Source organism: Erpetoichthys calabaricus, chromosome 13 (assembly GCF_900747795.2).
Source record: "Erpetoichthys calabaricus chromosome 13, fErpCal1.3, whole genome shotgun sequence".
NCBI classification, from domain to species: Eukaryota; Metazoa; Chordata; class Cladistia; order Polypteriformes; family Polypteridae; genus Erpetoichthys; species Erpetoichthys calabaricus.
Window position 1 is genome coordinate 146,054,990 of NC_041406.2, and position 14,632 is coordinate 146,069,621.

Consider the following 14,632-nt stretch of genomic DNA (forward strand, 5'->3'; position numbering starts at 1 on the left):
GCCTTTATGCAGGAAGTCCACCTCAGTTCTGAGCACATGCTGGAGTGATGTCCCCAAGTGTCACCCTGGTCAAGCTGCCATCATCCTCCAAGGGCCACAATCAAAACTGAGCACAATTCCTATGGCGAGACGATATCTGAAAGAGTTTGATGTTTAACGGGTTTATTTAATTAATTAGCATTCACAAAGTCACTGAACAACCAATTATACGAGTGTGGATGCCAGGGGTCGCCGTTGCCCCTTTAAACCCAACAGACAGACACTCCGGACACAGTGTAAAAGCACCAAGAAGATATTTAATTGTCTTCTTCTCAGTGAAAGTGCCCTCGAAGCAGCACAGCACAGTAATCATCTCAGTTCTCTCCACCACACCTCCCAGCAAGTGTTGCCCACCTCCTCTTGACTTCGGCTCGCTTGCTGGGTCTTCAACAGTCCTCGACCCCCAAGTGCTTCTGTCCTTCTGTTCACGTGACTTGCTAGCACTTCCAGGTCGGAAGGAGAGCTCAAGTGTTCTTCAGCCCGGAAGTACGTCTGCGCTTTTGGCCCCGTGAGTTGGAAGTACTTCTGGGCTATGGGTTAGACGTGACTCCCCAGGCTATCTCTGGTGGTACCCAGCAGGGCTGTGGTATAAAACTACATGTCCCATGGTGCCCTGCGGGAAGCTGCCATCTAACGTCTTGGGGGGGGGGGGTAGCATCCCAAAGAGGTTGCCTTCCCTCAAACTTCCATTCTGTGGGGGTCTCAGCCATCTATCACAGAGCCAATATTGTGCTAATATATAAACGATATGTTTCAATATTTATATCGTGTGTGTGTGTCTTTTATCATTGTGTCATTGTCAGCTGTTCTGAGGTGACGTGCCACTAAGGATCTCATTGTACTGAGGACACTTGACGATGGCCTTGAATTCAAACTGCTGTTGATGCGTGTCCAGTTGTGTTTCAGTATTAAAGTGACAGCCATTTTTCATTGAATTGCAGATTGTTTCTCAAAAGCCACAGTGGCACCGCTGGCAAGCAGAGCAGCATGGTAATCCATGGGGCCAACTTCAGCACCAAGGACGCCGATAACGACAACTGCATCTGCAAGTGCGCCCTGATGCTGACCGGAGGTAAGGGGGCCGATTGTCTTCCGAGGAGTGTTGGCAGCAGGGGCTCCAGAGATGATCCCACCTACTACGCTGTTAGTCAAACCTGGAGCCACTGCTGGTCGCCACTCTGACCTTACTGGCGTGATGACTCCAAGGCCGGAGTGATGGGTCGTTCCGGTTTGTGAGCTCGCTGTGCATCTCCTGCTTGATTCTGGTTTGTCAGTCTAGCAGCGTCTCCTTCTTGACTTTGGTAACAATCGTCTGTTCTGTGGCTGACGACTTGGTTCTGAATTAGCCAACATCTCATCTCCTGGTCCTCTCCCAACCATCGGGCCAAACATGTTGTAAAAGGTAAACAAATTGTCAAAGACTGGGGGTCTCAACAGGAGAATCCTATTAGTTAGTTGGAAGGTTAAAAAGATTTGAAAATTTACCAATTTGTTAAGACGAAATTTAAGATAAAACCTTCAAGCGCCACAACACCCTGGGCGAGTTCTTCAGAAACCGCCAACACGTCCTCATTCAGAGCAGACGATTAGACAGACGGGAGACGAGGAGTGCAGTGGGGCTCCTTATCGGCCACCAAAGCCCCAACAGAAAAGTAAAGTCCAGAGTCCGGTCTTCTGGGGCCTCAACTCACTGCAATTAACGGCCAGTCGTCACGTCGTGGAAACCTGAGCAGAAGACAGCAGTGTAGCGCCTGTTGGAAAGCAACACGACGGCGTAGAAACTCCGAAGCGAGGCCAGATTTGTGCAGTCCCTGCTGGTCCGAGTCTGCGGATTCCCCCACTTGATTGCCTTGGAGATTAATAATCGATTTCCCTTTTAACTTTTTCTGTATGTGGACGAGGACTTTTGGACTCTTCACGATGTTCCTTACCAGCGTTTGCTGGCCCCCTTAACTAAGATCCCGAGTGTGGCTCTTTGATTCTTGATTTTCTGGTTTAGATTGCCAATGACAGCTCCAGCTCACCCATGGCCGTTAATTCCTCGTGAATTCACACGTGTCGATGATTTCGTTTTTCCATTAAAACCTGTTAGAGGACGAGCCTGGCGGTCTGGCGTCTGACCCCACCGTAGCTCAGCTCCTTTGCTTTTTTGTGCTCATTCCTACTTGTAAATCTGATATTCTGTTGTCCTTTGCTGTTGCAGGTTGGTGGTTCGATGCCTGTGGTCCTTCAAATCTTAACGGAATGTATTACAGCCTCGGACAGAACCTTGGCAGACTCAACGGTATCAAGTGGCACTACTTCAAAGGGCCCAGTTACTCCCTCCGCGCGACGACCATGATGATTAGACCTCTGGACTTCTAAATCAGCCCTGGCGTTACAAGAGCAACTACTGCCAGGCAGGCTTTTCAACCAACCAAGGGACAGGAAAACTGAGACTTCCTCGAGCCGCCAAGGAGTGAGCTGCACAACTCCATTCAGCTGGCGACGGTGTTTGAAGCAGTGAGTCGTGATTGGCGACGCTCACGCTTATTACCTGGCTGATTGATGGCACGATGTTTGCCAGACTTTGTGATTTCAGCCCCGTAACTAATTCTGCACGTCCTTCTTGATGCAGAAGTGAAAGCTCATCGTTTAAGGAGTCACTTTTAGGGGGATGGATGAACTCAGACATTATAAGCCCTTCGTGAGAAGGGAAACAACGCCACATGGAGCCGCCAAGTGAGCCGGCACATCTGAGCTCAGAGGGACAATGAAACGCGGTGCCTACTCAGAGTTATCGAGCTTTCTAAGGTGGCGTTGGCGCTCATATCTCCAGTGCATCCCTCGTTTTCCTTCTTTTAATTGCTGCATGAGTCATTTAATCGGTACTGTTGTCGTATTGATATTCTTCTGGAAATCTCCAGTTGACTTGGCGTCACGTGTATGTGTGAAAGCTCATCTCGAAAATGTCAGTGCTACTAAATGAGGAGCCCTTCACCCAGCGCTGCTGTTTTATCGAATCCCGTATTCAGACGGCAGATTTGCGGGAGGCCCGTCCTCTGGGATTTGTCTTCTTTTCCTGTACTGAGGTGAATATAAAATCCTTTCCAATTACTCTGTATGTCTTTGCATAGCCACATATATAACTTTAAAAGAAAGGCGTTCACTTTGTGTTATCCATTGTAAAGGTGACATCATAATCGAGTATCCACGTTGAAGCGGCGCTCTGCGGCCCGACATTTCTCATTTCTCTTTCAAGGTCCTCGAGTGGGCGCATCGCCGCCATTAAGGAGCCACCGGTGATCAAGATGAAGGACTCGCCGGCTTACGGCTACTTTTGTTAGAACCTCCTCATAACTCCTAGAACGTCTTTTATGTTAGCTCATTGTCGTAGTTTGAAACGCTTTTGTGAAAAGCAAACTCTTGTCTTCTCGGCCATTTTGTCCATCTTTCTACTAATATGAACTGACTGGCAGGTCCTTAACTTATTTACTGTTTTGTATTCTTTGTGAATATGCATGTGTCAGCTTTTGTATAGCGATACTCTGCTCTACAGTACGGCCTTCATCAGATTCTTCTAAAATAAAACACAAAAGGCAAAGCGTCTCAAACATCAAGTCTTTCTTTGTCTCCCGTCAGCGAGGTGGCACCACACCATCTCACTCCCTCTCCGGGTCCTTGTGTTGTGTCTGCTGTCCTGTAATGGAGCTTTAGGGGTCTTATGACCATCATTGTGAGGGGGTTGATGTCACGACCTCAGAGTGCCAAACACAAATGTCACGTAACCTGCAGCCAATCTGCCGCCCTTCGACTTGAAGCAAAAAGGGGCAAAAAAGGAATCTTTATAAATACAAATATTTATGGACAAAAGTGAAGCTCTGATGAGCATAAAATGCCCAGGAGGTGTTGGCTTAAACAAAAAAAGGCAATCCAAAGCGAATGAGCGCTAAAAGCACAAATCTGGAAGTCAACGTCAAAACACAGAGCATGAGGTCAAAAACTCCAGAGAAGCAACAATAAACTCGGCCGAGGACTCACCAGCAGGCAGCACCAAGAGCATTCAATGAACCGCAAGGGACTTGGTAGGCGGAAAGGCAGGCCTCTTGGGGAACCAGCCACCAAACAGAATAGAAGACACATAAAAATGAAATAATACACAAAACTCACACCCAATAATATAAATATGAACAAACCAAAATGAACAAAACGGCCATGAGAGTAAAACAGGCTGAAATATAAGGGGAGGCATCCAGACACGACAACCCAGTGTAGTCCTGTCAGTCCAAAAAACACGCCATTCTCCTTGCAAGAAGACCTGATGGGGCAGACGAGGCAACAGGACCACCCTCTGGTGGTCACAAGTGGGCACACAAAGCGAGAGGACCACCCCCTGGTGGTCACAAGTGGGCATACAAAGTGAGAGGACCCCCCCCTGGTGGTCACAAGTGGGCAGACAAAGCGAGAGGATCACCCCCTGGTGGTCAAAAGTGGGCATACAAAGTGAGAGGACCACCCCCTGGTGGTCACAAGTGGGCAGACAAAGTGAGAGGACCACCTCCCACTGCCAAGAACTGGGCAGCAGGCAGTCTGACATAAACCTGGTGAGGATGCGAGGACTGCAATAAGCAAGCTAAGAGATTCGTTTTGGATGCCAGTCCTCACCACCTGAATCGCAGATCTCCATTACTGGGTGACCTTCTCCTGGCACTCTGGCTGGGTGGGATGCAGCAGACTCGGGCGACTCAAGCAGCAGAGCAGGCACCAATGGAGGACACACAGGTAGCACAGCACTCCCTCCTGAGAACATGGCACAGGTTGAGCCCGATAACAAAGAGCACCACCAGAGTCGAGGTGCCCAAGGGGAGCAGTGACTTCGCTGTGCTGTTTCGATGGGGCACGAGGAACAGGAACACCACAAGCACGGCCTGCGGAGATCACGGGCTCCTGAGTATTACGGCCTGCTGAGCATCTCGTGCCGCTCCAAATCATTTCACTTCTGTGTATTTTGTATGAATGAAGGCTCAGGTCAGCGCACTTACAAACGTTACTGATCACTAATTCCATAATTTGCTCGTAAAACACAAACCTCACGACTGGCAGAAGCCACTCAAACACCAAGCAGTGCCCGGTGGTGACGGCCGTGTTCACATGAGGGGCTTCCTGCTCTTCTACAGCACTTTTGGGCCACCTCAGTGATGGGTGCTGTGTGATTTATAAACTTTATAAACAATTGTTTTCAAAATCCATTCCCAGGCCCTCCCAATTTGGCTATTTGGGTTTCAGTGGGGTCTGTGAGGTTATTGACGGGTTCCCGCAGCCCCCTGTACTGTGCCAACATCTCTGTCATTTCTTACACGAGGACCTCGTCTACTCAGCTCCATCTGTCGCAGGCCCCGAGTGCAGCCTGACCGAGTCCGTGTGGCCTCTTCACAGCAGCCCAGTTTAATGTCACAAACGGCACGGGCACACGTTCACACCAGCTGGGACGCACACCTTGTGTTGACACTAACGTCCACTGGCCTCACACTCTTCTCTGCTATGACGGAGTCGCCGCCGTCTCATCGTTCATCCTACAGGGGAACCCAACAAAAATGGCTGGCCTTATTAATGCCAGTCTGCTTTGAGGCCAGTAAGCATGAAGGACACCTTAACAGTGAAGAGACCATCGTTGCTGTGGCACGGAGGACCCCCGTTTGTGCGTCAGCCATGACAAGATGCTGGCTGAGTGTCGGTAACCCACAGAGCGCCAAGCTCAGCCTCCCACGGGCAGAGTGGTCCTCTCCGGCTGAGTCCTTCACCTGACACTCCGGCGGGCTGCCAAAAACAACAGGGAGCTTCACGCGCTTATCTGGCTGCCTTTGCGTCTAATCTCTCCGATGTCTAACAACCGCTGCCGTAACGGCAAGTACATGGAAGTCATCAGCGTCCACTTGGACTAAAAGCGGCTTATGGCGCAGATAGAAAGCGGTGTAATTCGACGCCTCCTGTCATCACATCCGAATCTTATATGCAATTGGTGTTTTATCATCGCCAAGGCTAGTGGTGCAGAAAACCGCCAGGTGACTTCTGAACCCGCGCCTGAGAGACGTTACACCTTCGGCCCTCGCAACAAATTGCTGCTCCAAGTGGAGCCCTGAAGCGGAGTGTTAGCAGAATTTCCCATTAAGATTTACTGAATCAGCACCACCTCACATGTCGAGACTCTGCGGCGATAAGAGAGAAAGTGACGGAAGATAAATGAGCTCTGACAGTCGAGAGCCGTCAGGCCCTTGAGCCACAAGCAGATACAAGCGACGTACAAGCAAAGCGCAGCGCAGCCTGCTTCTCTTCACTTCACAAATCGCCGGATAAAAACCCGTCAGCGGGACCGTCGGGAGAGCAAATTCCCTGGATGTCTGAGCTCTGCATCTTCCCAAACGCAGTTATCTAAATGAACAAAGCATCGGGCTGATAGCGACGCATACCTCTGTTTCGGTGACTTGCGTTGTCACTACGTCACCTTATAAGAGGCCATCGTGAAACATCAGCTCATGAACACAACCCCTGAATTTGTCCCTCTGATCTGATCGAGTCCCACCAACGAGCCAAAGTACGGGCCTTCTCCAGAGATCAAAAGGGCGGCGGTCCTTGAGTCTGTCATTGTCATGGGCTCATTGACATAAAACACAGCGCGAGGGATGTGAAGGACGAACCTCCAAAGCCAATCCGTCCATCTGCTATTTGCAATTCAAACGCCGTCAAAGGTTTGGGCGAATCCCACATACGGTCGACTGACGTCTCCACAGACTGAAATGAGGGTCGCACATATAATACAGGTGGGTCTGCAGGAAGTGATGTCACAAAGAGGCGTTGCAACCAGAAGTGATGTTATTGGGTGGTTTCTTCAGCTCTGCCAGGAGAGAGGAAAAGAGAGTTAGATGGCAGTGCCAGCCCCCCGGTTCGGCAGGTAACTGCATCATCTATCTATCTATCTATCTATCTATCTATCTATCTATCTATCTATCTATCTATCTATCTATCTATCTATCTATCTATCTATCTATCTATCTATCTATCTATCTATCTATCTATCTATCTATCTATTATATAGTGCCTTTCAAATCTATCTATCTATCTATCTATCTATCTATCTATCTATCTATCTATCTATCTATCTATCTATCTATCTATCTATCTATCTATCTATCTATCTATCTATCTATCTATCTATAAAGATTCCAAGAGTCTGTGCTGACTGCTGATGCATACTGTTTTGTGATAAGCCTATATGCCACTTTCCATTAGCATGCATTGACAGGTAAGTGGGGTGGCAAGTTTTTACCATTTACCCTATATAAGTCTATTATATAGTGCCTTTCACATATCTGTCTATCTATCTATCTTATAGTGCCTTGCAACTATCTATCTATCTATCTATCTATCTATCTATCTATCTATCTATCTATCTATCTATCTATCTATCTATCTATCTATCTATCTATCTGTTATATAGTGCCTTTCACATATCTATCTATCTATCTATCTATCTATCTATCTATCTATCTATCTATCTATCTATCTATCTATCTATCTATCTATCTATCTATCTATCTATCTATTATATAGTGCCTTTCATATGTATCTATCTATTACTGTCTCCCAAGCACACGTGTATTCATTTAGTGGACGCTTTCATCCAAGGACAGTCTGGGGACTTTTTGGGAACAAATGTGACAGGACAGCAGGACAAAGCTGGCCATCACAAGTGAAGAGCTCTAAACCAGGCAGGGTGACACAAGGCTGGCTACACTTGTAGCTACAGAGACCCTCAGGTCAAAGCCGTTATCAGTCAGTCAGGCAGACAAGAAAGTCTCAGGAGCTTCTTAAACACATTGAGGGGGCCAGCAGTCCGACTGGAGGTGGGCAGCTCGTTCAGCCAGGCAGGAGCTCCACTCACAGGTGGCATCAGCAGACCTCTGTGGTTGAGAAGGAGCAGAGGACCTCATGAGTGTCTCCACATACGTGCAGTAGGTGCCCGTAGGTGACCATCAAGGATTTGAACTTAATATGTGCCGCTAGAGGAATGGTGATCTGAAAATGGAGGGCATGTGCCAGGTGTGCCACCACTTTTTGGGCTGGCAGCACATGCAGGAGCTGGAGTTGATCCGGAATCCCCAATGAAGAAGATAAGAAAGGGGGGGCAACTCAAGACCTCAAGGCTCAGCCTGTGCAACCTGTAAATGGGGACTGTGATGGCCACTGCAGTGCCAGGAGGCCCCGCACCCCTAGGGTGCAGCATAAGGAGGAAAGGCAGAACAACAAACTGAATTGACAGAATTAAAATCCATTACTAGAGAAGGAGAAGCTCCATGAAAAACAGTGAAGCATTAAAGAAAAGAAATTGACGGATAGCCACCACAGCATGTGCGCCGATTACGAGTTTAGGGTGAGAATTGCGGTTTTCTTTTAGCTTTGATTTATCGCCATAATGTTCTGTTTTATCATTGCTCCGTTTCAGTTCTTGGTTTACTGGAGGTGTCTCAGATGCATTACGTGACCATGATTGTCACTGACTTCAGCCAGCAAGTCTTCTGCTCTGGGACTTCACGAATTTGTGGCCATTGAAAGAGCCCCACAATAAACAGGATGAAATTGCTGTCCCATCAGGCAGCTCTTCCCTTGGAGACTCCACCTTTGTCATGAGGTGGGCAGACAAAAACAATTGAAGAAGAGGCAGGAAAACTCGACTCTGTGGGAACGCAGGTGACCTCGAAGGGCGGTAGGCTCACACATTCCAGATGTGGACATTTGTCACTTCTCTGTCTTTCTAACGTATCAGTCAGGTAGCGCTGTGCAGTCACACCGAGGAGCGTCACTCTCTAACTTGGAGGGCCCACAGGGTGGTCTGAGAAAGGATTTCTTAAACTTTGGTGCCCACGTCGTGGAGATGACAGAAGAGGAGGACCACTGAATTGGAAATACAGGAGACTTCACCGCACACTCCAGGATGTACAAAAATGAACACCTCCAGGGACCCCTCAGTCTTTCAGCACGTCTGTAGGGGGTCAGCTGTAAGAATTTTGGGCACTTCTTCATGTCCAGGACTTGCTCTTGACAGCCCTCTTTGAGGTGAGACCTGCACATGGAGGTCTCCAAAGCTCAGGGTTTGACGGCTCGACTCCCAAAAAAAGAGCAAAAGTCTCCAAAAGTCAAATCTTTGAAGAGCAGATGATTGAAATGTGAGATATCAGAACCCGAGCTCTGTGGTCAGGCGTCTGGCTCTCTTTGAGAGTCCACGAGCTTCATTGAACTGGGCTGGAATTACGCAAGTGAGACGAGCAAAAACACGTTGAGCGCAAACCAGAGACCCAAAGTTTTAAGAAAAGTCCACCGTAAAAATCAAAGGTCAAAATTCAAGCGTGAGTTGAAAAACAGCAAAAAAGAGTTTTAAGGAGCAAAAGAAGAATCGACTGACCTCTTAAACCCGCTGTGCCGTTAACCAAAGGTTATGACCTCTGAGGACACGCCCCTAACAACAGGGAAGACAAAATGGCCACGACGTAAATAAACAAAATGGCACCTGAATGAATAAATGAACCAAAAGTACGACTCTAATAATCCAAAAATGGATGTCTGGGCCGAATAAACGGCAAATCAAACACTGGGGTCTACGTGGTGAAAAGCTGACTACCACTACCATCATCCTGTGACGTCATCAGAGTGACAGTCCTAGTCACATGACCAAATTCAGTGACACTTCGTAAAGATCAAAACGGCAGCCCAAATCAACTTTGGAATTCCACTTTAACGCACAAAATAAACCTTAGAAAGAAAACATTCAGGTGCAAAACAGAGAAAATGACGTACTGCTCGTAAAAATGGCTCAGTGCTGCAAACAGGAAGTGTCGTTGTAGTGACGCCGCTGTGTCTGCTATGTCTATGTTTAGGAATATTACCCAGAGTGCAGTGTGGCTCAGCCTGATTGGTGCATCACTGCTGGCTCCACCCACAGCCCTGCATTCAGTTGGCTGGTATGGAGGCGTAAAGCCGACGAGTCGAGACGCAGTGAGAACATCCAGGAGCCGAGAGGAAGACGCTCCAAGGCAGTGAATCTGTGAGAACCTGAAGAAGAAGGCGCACCTCTGCCCACAACCAATCTCCTTTATCTGACACTGAAGTTTCAATAAATATGTCCTCCCATGTGCCAATATGCTTAAGCCGCTAATCCAGGGCAGGGTCGAGGGGCAGCTGGAGGCCACCCTGGCAAACCACTGAGTTCAAGGCAGGACCAACACCGGGCGCCCTTCTGTCACTGCAGTTCTTGTCAGGATTTTCGATTCTGTGGTGACCCGCAGTTTTGGCCATACTGCCCCTTATTGTTTGAAGGAGCTGAGAGATGATGTGCCATCTCAAGGGTCCCACACGGGTTTCATGAAAGTGGCCGGAGCAAAAACGATGGCTGTCCAGGAGCCGAGTGTCTTGGTCCTCTGTTGCCACCCTTTGAATCACATCGGCGTTCGGCTTCGGTTTAAAGCAGCGGTTCTCAAACTGTGGGGGGCACAAATGTTGCCCTATGTGGTGTAATTTTGCTATTCGTAGGGAAATTTTAAACTTGTAGCGGCGTATCGGCAGCAAAAAACATAGGAATACATTTTATTAGGGTTTCAAAAAAACGTTAAGGTGGGCACGAATAAAACTGTTATGAAAACTCGGGTCGCAAATACTTAAAGGTTGAGAAACGCTGGAGTAAAGAATAAAGAAACAATGGCAGGGTTGGAATCTTAAAAGGCAAATCAATTGGGGTCAAGGTGGCCAAGTCCACCCCAGCAGCTGCAGTAACTGGTCACAGCCACTGTGGCCAGGCAGGGACAGAGCTGGAGACGCCCGCTCCAAACGGTGGCACCATGCAGCTGAACGTGGGCTCATCATTCCCGTTTACTCCAACATAAGGACGTGGGACCCCAAAGCCTACCGCAGTCGTCCATCACTGACCATCCTCATAATGGGACACCTCAGAATCACCAAAAGCCCCCACTGAACATGTCTGTGGGATGTGAAGGAGACAGCAGAAGACCCACATGGGCAGTGAGCTGGCAGCGCAATCACATCCAGGCCCAGGCAGCAGTGCCCCCCATGATGGCAATGCCCATTTTCCTTTGCACAGGAAGGAGGAAAATCCAAAGGCACATCCACTGGCACGTGCAGGGGGATTGTCCAGGTGGCGCGGAGCAGACGTTCAAATAGAATCAGCCAAAGACCAGATGGCCCCCCGGTGACCTCAGCTAAACTCTCAAGGTTACTCGCGTGACCCCACTTAGGATTTGGTTGAGTTGTTGACCCCCTGAGACCCCATGGGAACATTAAGGGCCCCCCATGGACTATTAGCCAAACTAAAGTGTGGCTGAGTGTGTTTCTGTTTTGCTTTCATGAGCCTCCGAGAAGTCAGTTGGGATTTTTAAGCCGAGATGTAGAAGCGCAGCGGAGGAGCAAAAAAGAAATGAAATGAACAGAGAAGGACGAATGACGCGGACGTCCACGGCGAGTGACTCAACAACGTGAACCTCGGCGGGCTGGCGATGGGTCCCCTTATACTGTCACTTCAATGTGTCTCCTTCTCTGGACCGCACCTCGCTGGCTTTGCTATTCATACTTAGATTTCATTTGTGTCACGTGCTGGGCCAGTGTGCTCATTTTGGTGGGTTTTGAAGACCCTGAACAGCGGAGGAGGTCTGCATTTGGTTGTTCTGATTTTACTTTTGTCACACGTGTGCATCACTCGATCCTCCATCGGGCTCTTCTGAAGAGCAATGAGGATTCCACCCTGGCGCTAACCTTACCCTCTGCTTCTCCCTCCACACTTGTGAGAAGGTGCCCAGTGAGGGGGACTGGCTCCGCCCCTCACGACATATCCCAGCATTCATTACAAGAACGCGCCACAGGCGGCGACTCACGAGGCTCGAGAGCCAAGAGAAATGTCGATTGTTTGTCTCTTTGGTGCCATCGACTGCGTGAGTTTTGTTGGACTCCTGCTTATTAAAGCGAGATGACGGATTGGCCCCCCAATACTTCCTCTTGTGTGACCCTGCAGTTCTTGTGACATCCACACTTTTATTGTTTTTATTACCGTTATTTTGTGACTGCTGACATTGCAGGGACACCCGCAGAAGGCACAATGCCAATGCCGTGTAATGTCCGAGGTTGTGGATTCTCAGCTCTTACAGGTGGCTGTGTGATGGCTTCAATGACCCGACTCGTCGGCTGCCACCACTGACTCATTTGTTCCTTTTTATTTGTTTTCAGTGACCTTTTCAGTTGATGTTTATAGTCATTTCTACAACTGAGAACTCATTTTGGTTCTCATTTTATTTTCATATCTTTCTGTTTGGAAGCTGATGAGGTTTTCACGTTTTGTTTGTTTGTCTGCTCCGTTGCTATGGTAACATCGGCGGTGAGCCGGCACTTCTGCGGTCGATTGGATTCAAACACCTTGCAGAAGTTTGCTTGCTTTTTGCTTTCCTTGACTCAGCCTTGCAGACTTGGATTGTTGAACAGATCAGTTTGGTCTTTTTGGTAACCACGTTGGCACTCACGTTTGTCCACTTTCCTTTGTCCGGGTCCGTTACACCGAGCCTTCTTTGTTCTGCTCCTGACTTTGGCTGTGGTTCAGCGTCTTGGCTTCGCCAATCGTGCGTCTCTTGGTTGTTCTCCTTTGGTCACCCCTTACAGTCGAGCACTTTGGGTTTGTCCAGAGTTTCTGACATTTACCCCCCTAGAGTTTCAAGAACTGTCCCTGTCACCAGCAGTAGACTTTCCTGGACAAAGTGGCTGGTGTGACGTTTGTGTTGTATTGTCTTTGTCATTTTGTAAATTGCTCTGTTCGTCAGAGGTTTGCACATTAAAATGTTACACTGTGTGTGACAGTAAGTGAGTAAATAAATATGGTGAACAATTCTCAACAGATAAATAGTCCATAAGTCACCAATCAGAACGACTCACACGACTCTTTGCTTTGGTGCGTCGACATCTTTGATTAGACCTGCAGAGTCACGTCTGTCCGGTGGACCCTCTGGCACCGAAGTCCGCTCAACGCCAACCACTCCCCACGTCAGGGCGGCGTGTCCTTCCACTTCATGACCCCTCAGCCGCCGATGCCCTCCTGCAGACTTTCTGCTCGCTGCCGTGATAACGTTTCACAGACTCCACGTGCATCGAATTTACGCGACACGCAGACAGGCCAGCGGAGCCTTTCAGCAGGTTTGTGAGTCAAAACATCCATCCAGGCTACCGCTCTGTTGATAAAGCTGGGGGCCGCGACCGCAAATCTGCCTACACGAGAAAGGCCACGTAAAGAAAAACATGAAACGTTCTGTCAGGAAACATCGACGAACAGCAGCGGCTCAGCTTACATCCTGCTGGAGGCAAGGTTAAGCCGACACTACGGCACTTGAGTCGCAGGAATCTGACATCCAATGCCAAATTATCTGTCCGGGCCGACTGCTTTGGTGTTAAGTGATGATGTCGCGCCCCCGACTGTGCAATAGCGGCATTCTTGAGCCTAATCTAAGGTTACAAGAAGAAAAAAAAAAGGGGGGCACGTCCCGCCTGAAACTCGGGCCTTGTGATGGCAGTGGCCTTGGCATGGATTCACACAAGTGTGCCGTGTGCTCAGCAGCCCAAATTCAAACTCCCAGTAAAACTCACGCCCTGGCACACACAGCTGGACGGGCAGCTCGGGTGACACCGTAAGTGCTGGCGTGTGACTCTAGACTGGCACACAGTCCAAGGTGTCCAAAGCAGCTGCCCACACTCCCGTGCAGAAATGAGTGGGCAGCAAATGAAAGGTGGAAATGGCTTTGTTCTCGCTGGCTTATTCACATTTTGAATGAGTGGAATGAGAATGTTGTGTTGAAATTGGCCGATCCACTCGCACGTCTCAAAGTCAAAACCGTACGCGTCCAGCATGTGCCTACGAAAGAGGAGAAGGCAGAACATCCACAGTGGAGCAGCGGGTAGAGCAGGGTTCAAGGCCAGCACCTGATCGGCGCCGTTTGGTTAGCACGAGAACCTGCTGAGATCCGGCGATGATGGGACAAGCAAAAGGAGAGTCAACGGTGCAGCTCTGGTCGCAATGAAAGGTGACAAAGTCAGTGGCCTTACATGCCCTTTGCTTTCATTTCTTTTCCTCTAAAAATCATAATAATAAATAATAATAAGAAGAAGACATTTGGCTCTTCTTGGCTTTTGGATTGACAGCTCCGTTGGTTTTTTGTTTCTTTCTAGTTGATGCCCGTTATTGGATTTTGGCTTTGTTGAAGGATCAGGAGATCCCAGATTTCTGCTTGTGTAACGTTTACCTTTTTTCAGTCCTTTCTGCTTGTGCTCTTCGTTGTTGTTCAAGAAGGTCTGCATATCAATCTTTGAAATTCTCCATTTGTCCACTCTGTATTTTCAGTTTGGTCCATTGTGGCCTGTGCAGGCGGTGAAGCCCGCTTCTTGAGTTTGGGTCCAGAGAGCCTGTGGCCTGCTGTGGAGTCTTGTGAGGCCTTCATTTCAAGACACAAAGGTGACCCTCGATCTTAGTTACTTGTGATGCAAACAGTTTTGAGTGATTTAGACCATTTAGATGGAATAT

The 14,632-nt window shown here is 48.6% G+C and overlaps 1 protein-coding gene across 2 annotated transcripts in view; it reads left to right on the top strand.

The window, feature by feature from the left end:
• The window catches only part of angpt1 (angiopoietin 1), a 103,453-nt gene extending 100,956 nt beyond the window's left edge, over window positions 1–2,497 (top strand). For both annotated transcript variants that reach the window (XM_028790924.2, XM_028790925.2), the window contains exons 8-9: window positions 981–1,111; window positions 2,243–2,497. In XM_028790924.2, coding sequence (XP_028646757.2) covers window positions 981–1,111; window positions 2,243–2,403 — 292 coding nt within the window. In that variant the 3' untranslated portion in view covers window positions 2,404–2,497. The remainder of the gene's footprint in view (window positions 1–980; window positions 1,112–2,242) is intronic.
• The last annotated feature ends 12,135 nt before the right edge of the window (window positions 2,498–14,632 follow it).